This window comes from Juglans microcarpa x Juglans regia, chromosome 6D (assembly GCF_004785595.1).
Source record: "Juglans microcarpa x Juglans regia isolate MS1-56 chromosome 6D, Jm3101_v1.0, whole genome shotgun sequence".
Classification (NCBI taxonomy): Eukaryota; Viridiplantae; Streptophyta; class Magnoliopsida; order Fagales; family Juglandaceae; genus Juglans; species Juglans microcarpa x Juglans regia.
The window spans coordinates 3052099-3057857 of NC_054604.1; the positions used below are offsets into that span (position 1 = coordinate 3052099).

General features: G+C 36.4%; 1 protein-coding gene across 1 annotated transcript; it reads left to right on the plus strand.

Moving 5' to 3' along the window:
* The first annotated feature begins 594 nt into the window (after positions 1–594).
* Positions 595–4792, plus strand: LOC121235453 (triose phosphate/phosphate translocator, non-green plastid, chloroplastic-like). The gene is made up of 9 exons (XM_041131800.1): positions 595–1186; positions 1894–2016; positions 2106–2258; positions 2817–2902; positions 3002–3086; positions 3255–3374; positions 3519–3587; positions 4272–4401; positions 4580–4792. The coding sequence occupies exons 1-9, from the start codon at positions 788–790 to the stop codon at positions 4648–4650; spliced, it is 1236 nt and encodes a 411-aa protein (XP_040987734.1). The 5' UTR covers positions 595–787; the 3' UTR covers positions 4651–4792.
* Positions 4793–5759: the final 967 nt, after the last annotated feature.

The following is a 5759-nucleotide window of genomic DNA, read 5'->3' on the forward strand; positions in this document are numbered from 1 at the left end:
GCCGGCATGTCCATTTGCAAGTCCGAGCCAAGTAATTTTAGTTATAGATTGGGTAAGATTTATTATTAAATAATTATTATTTTTTATATATAAATCTCATATTTATTTAATTTTTTTTTTTTAAATGCAGCGTGCACTACAGATATTTTATTTTATTTTTTATTTTTAAGAGAAATGCGCTAAGTAAGATGATGCTAATTAATTGACGGTGGCCCGTTTGAACGACGGTCCCACTCCCACGCTAGTGGCAGCCACCAACTCCCCTGCCCTCCCACGTGTGCCAATAAAACATGGCGAGCATTAACAACACAATAAAAATCTAAAAATTATAAATACCAACTTTAATTAATTATTTAAAAAACATCGCATTTTCTTCTAAAGGGCAAAAAATATCTTGGTATACTTAGCAATTCTCAACTTGATTCAATCGCTAATCATATTTCGTCCATCAATCTCTTAAATTGGAATATAAACAGCCGTTCTGTTTAAATTTAGAGATAAATTAAGATGATTTATAAATAATGATAAATAATAATAAAATGACCTCAACTCATAACCGACTATAAAAATAGAATCGAGCAGAAAGAATATGCGAGCATTTTGATTTTCCGTTTCCTTTTTCTGTTCACGTCCTCTTCCCCGCACGCAGGCAATAGCACTGTTGACTGTTCCACCAATCTCAGTTGCCTTGGCGGACTTTCCAAAGCCGCCCCCCCCCCCTCTCTCTCTCTCTCTCTCTCTCGCTCGCTCGCTCGCATTCAGAGATCCCAAGCTTTGGCCCCGAAAAATGCAGAGCACGGCGTTCATTCTCTCGCCCTCACTCCCTCTCCCCACGAAGACTCGCAGGCCTTCGAACTCGACCTTCTACCCTAGGTCATTCGACCCCGTGCGCGCCTCTTCCTTTTCGGATCCCCGCGATCTCTCCCTCTCCCCCAATGTTTCCTTCTCCTCTCCTCACATGCCTCGCCGATCCTGGTCTCTGTCCTCGTCGTCCCCGTTCAAGCTCAGGCCTTGGACCTCCGCCCCAGCGCCTGATTCCAATCCACGAACGAGTAGTTTCGAGGTTAGGGCTGCCTCGGTGCCCGAGAGCGCCGAGTCCAGCAGCACATGGAAGACGTTGGAGCTCGGAGCGTTGTTTGGCCTCTGGTACCTCTTCAACATCTACTTCAATATCTACAACAAGCAGGTTCGGGCTCCGGTCTTTTGTTTTCCGGAATTTGGGGTTTTTTTTTTTTTTGGATTGCTTGATTTTATTATGAAGCTGATATAGTTTTGACAATCGAGTGAATGTGTTGTCATTGCTCTGTTGGCGATGGTTTTCGAAGTTGCCGGTGGTGGTTATGTATTTTGTTGGGTTTGAGTGTGTGATTTCTTTATTAGTTTTGGGAGGATGAGTTTCTATTACACTGTTAGCTTTGAATGTAAAAATATGTGGAAATGTTAATTTTTGAACAGGTGTACTGTTAGATAACTTAGCCAATGAAGCCAAACAACTGATGCATATTTTGCCTTTTTGGGAAAAAAATTATTGGGGCGTGTAAATTAACGAAACTTTTTTTTTTTTCTTAGTTGTCTCTCTTGATGGAAAGTGTTCTGAGAAAGACCTCTTTGAGAGCCCGAAGTAATTTATTTTTTAATCGGTTGAGAGGAAAAAAATAATAAAGGTTAAGTAATTTTATCTGAGACTCTGAGCTCTGTTTGTAGTTGATATTGCTTAATGGCAAGACCGTAAGGACCTTAACTTTCTCAGAGAATTGAAATTAAGATTAACCTTGCTACTTCAGCCTTTGTTCATATTGAAATATTTCAGTTCAATTATCCACTTGACTATAGATTATCGCACTTGATTTTTGTAAGAGTGTGGATCATTGTTTGTAATTTTTTTGTTCACAGGTTTTGAAGGTGTACCCATACCCTGTAACTGTCACCATGGTTCAGTTAGCCGTCGGTACTGTACTTGTTTCGCTCATGTGGGGTCTTAATCTCTATAAAAGGCCCAAAATTAGTGGTTCACAGGTATTTCAGATCATGTGGAGGTTTTAGGATCTAATATTTGGGAATTGATTTCATGTAGTGATTCTAATTTTTATGCGACTTCTTGCCAGCTTGCTGCTATACTGCCACTGGCAGTGGTGCACACGTTAGGGAACCTTTTCACGAATATGAGTCTTGGAAAAGTTGCAGTGTCATTCACTCACACGATCAAAGCTATGGAGCCCTTCTTCTCAGTTGTCCTCTCTGCTATGTTTCTTGGAGAGGTGCGGATTTCCTTTCCTTTTTTGTTCCCATATATTTATTTGGATCTCCAGGATGCCCTGGTAGAAATAGAAATTAAGCTTATTGACCATATAGTTCTACAAATGATAACATTGACATCTACAGTGCCCATTAACATTTCCTTTTTGTTCTAACCCCTAGGGGTTGGCTCAATTGGTAAAGGCCTTGGTCTTGGAGGTATGCTCCCTTCAAGTCTAAGTTTCGAATCCCACTGGGTGCAAAAAATCTCTAGTGGCCATCGGATTGGGGAATTTTCCCTTGAATTACTCAAGGTGCACTTGCAGGAAACTCCTTGCCAAGGACCTGTGCACCCCCGGGATTAGTTAGGATTTTGTTCCCGGACACGTAGTGCCAATAAAAAAAAATTTCCTTTTTGTTCGTAAATTGTGAAGATGATTTCTACTTATAAAATAAATAATTGTGAAAATGATTTCTGGTTTTAGTTGAATTCATAACTTGCAAGAATTGTTGATGATAATTACATGAGTATCACTCATCAATCGGTTCCAACTCTAGATATTTTCTTCATGCTTATACAGATGCCCACTGCATGGGTGGTTGCTTCCCTTATGCCAATTGTTGGTGGAGTGGCACTGGCATCAGTCACAGAGGCCTCTTTTAACTGGTATGATATCTCTACCTAAAATCTTGTTCAGATTTCAATATTACTCAAGTTGTTGTCCTTATACATTATATATGATCTTACCATTATATTTTTGAGAAGGGCTGGATTCTGGAGTGCAATGGCTTCCAATTTGTCAAACCAATCTCGTAATGTCCTTAGCAAAAAAGTCATGGTTAATAAAGAGGTAGTCTACATTCTCCAGATTCAAATCTTCTTAATTGTGTTGATTTTATGTCTTGATTGTTAAAAACTATACAACAGTTGCATGCAGTTGGTCTGTTCTACTGCATTCTGCTGTTGATTTTTTTTCTTTTTTGAATTTGTGCATCACCATTTCCTTATCCATTTGCAGGAATCTTTGGACAACATTACTCTCTTCTCAGTAATAACTGTAATGTCCTTTTTCTTGTTATCTCCTGTGGCTATCTTCATGGAAGGTGTCAAGTTTACTCCTGCATACCTCCAATCAGCTGTGAGTGTTCTTGTATAGGCATCTGTGAGTAATTTTTTAAGTGCTAAAAGCTGCTACAAATTGTTTAATCCTGAGTTTACTCAACAAAGCGATCTTTAATGGATGTGCTGCCGATTAATTTGAATATATCATATTCCTTGCCAGGGATTAAATGTTAAACAAGTATACACCAGGTCTCTTTTGGCTGCACTCTGCTTCCATGCCTATCAGCAGGTGAGGCCTTTTCCAAATTATTTTGTATTATATTTGTGAATTATGGCCTTTATAGAATTCTGTGCTTCTTATATTTAAGGTTTCCATCATTGTTCTTTTTAAATATTGAAATAAATGCAAAAATAAATATTGTTATCAATTACTGGACAGTGTCATCTATTGTTTTGGGAATGTTTAAATTCATTTTTAAGTTAAAATCAGATTGCTGCTATTCTCTAAAACTATGTGCATATAATTATTTCACCCAAACTATGATGTCTTAGTTCTTAGAAACTCAATGCTAGAGCATCTTGCTGAGTCACTAATCCCCTTGTACCACTACCATGATGTATGAGTTGTTAGAAATTCAATGCTGGAGTGTCTTACCGAGATAAATCCTATAGTGCATGAGAGAGAGAGAGAGAGAGAGAGAGAGAGAGAGAGAGAGAGAGGGGGGGGGGGGTTTATACAAGTCAAAGATATTTAGTCAACATAGCATTTCCTATGCAAAAAGACAAATTTTAGCCATATTTGAGTACTTTTTTAATAGAAAGATAGAGAGGGTGAAAATCACTGGATGCAAGTCAATACCCTTCTAAAGCATCGAGACTTCAAATGGGCCTTCGCTTCTTCATTGTCATCGTTTTGTTATCTACTTTGATCCATACTAGAAACAGTGCTGACTTAATGAGTTGAACTGTGCAGGTTTCCTACATGATATTGCAGAGGGTATCGCCTGTTACCCACTCTGTCGGAAATTGTGTGAAGCGAGTGGTGGTTATAGTTAGCTCTGTCCTCGTTTTCAAAACGGCCGTCTCTCCTATCAACACTCTTGGTAAGTTCCTTTTTATTTATTTATTTATTTATAAGTACTCTTGGTAAGTTACATGTGTGGTAGATAGACATAGTTAAAACTTGGGAAAATAGTATCAAAATTATTTGAAGTTAGCTCCATTATACTGCTACCCTTACAATCCAGTCATAGAGATCCTTTTGCCTTGGATTTGACGCAGGCACTGGAATTGCTCTTGCTGGAGTCTTCTTGTATTCCCGCGTGAAGCGCATTAAGCCAAAGAAAGCCTGAGTTCTCTGAGTCTGGACAACTTTTTGCTGGTAAATTGTGTTGTTAGATGGTAAGTCATTGCATTCAAGAATTTGTTTTTAGGTCGGGCCTGGAACTGAAAGGTTGTAAGTCGGTTCTTTTATGGTAAGTAGCTAATTTTGGCCGAACATTTATTCTTTTTGTGGACCACGAGCACCCGATTCTTCTCCCGATTAACGCAGTTCCAGTCAGCAATGTGATGCATTTACAGAGAGTATATATATATATATATATATATGTTTATAGGTGGCATGATAACTGGGTGTTGGGAAATCTAGCTACAAATAGTTTATACAAAAGTAATTCTACAAATTGATATAGGTTAATGTGGTTTGTCAATAAAAATAACTTTATAATCTGACAAATTACATCAAATTATATCAATTTGTGATATTGTTTTTGTATAATTCTTTTGTAGGCATGCGATATCACTCATGAAAGTGAACAGATTCACAGCCATTCTCTTAACATTACTAACTTGAGACCAAGCACTCAAAAGCCTTGCTACTTTGAAGATATTTCCAGTTGATAAAAAAACCAAAGAGATTTTATAAAAATTTATAAAATAATATATTTTTATGTGATTTGTTAAATTTACGTTATAATAAAAATAATTTTATATTATGATGTATTTTATTAAATCATGTTAAATTATGAGTTTATTTTTATAAAATTATTTTATAATTAAAGCAATTATCATTTTAATTATTCATTAAATCAACAAATAAATAAAAACTATCGTTCTCTAAATATCTTGACATCAAATGGTTAGTTCACAAGTCAGCATAATAATAAAAATCGCAGACCTAAGGACTCATTTCCTTAATGAACAATAATTTCACTGTTTACTTAGGGTCTCCTGAAATAAATGGTAAACGGAAAGGCTTTGTACTTATGACCTGGGTTTGTGTGCATATATATTTAAGAAAAATTTTATACACCGGACTATTATTTCATTTTCAAACTACTATGTAATGTATGACATATTTATTATTATTAGTATTAGATGATCTTTTTTAATTTTATTAGATGATTCTTTATCATCTAATAATAATAAATGTATCATATCTTATATAATAATATAAAAGTAA

What these genes read in the sequence shown, in the direction of transcription:
- LOC121235453 (XM_041131800.1), top strand. Translation starts at nt 788, where the DNA reads ATGCAGAGCACGGCGTTCATTCTCTCGCCCTCACTCCCTCTCCCCACG. An exon ending in TCAATATCTACAACAAGCAG is followed by an intron (nt 1,187 to 1,893) that starts GTTCGGGCTCCG and finishes TTTTGTTCACAG; the next exon opens with GTTTTGAAGGTGTACCCATA. An exon ending in GCTTCCATGCCTATCAGCAG is followed by an intron (nt 3,588 to 4,271) that starts GTGAGGCCTTTT and finishes TGAACTGTGCAG; the next exon opens with GTTTCCTACATGATATTGCA.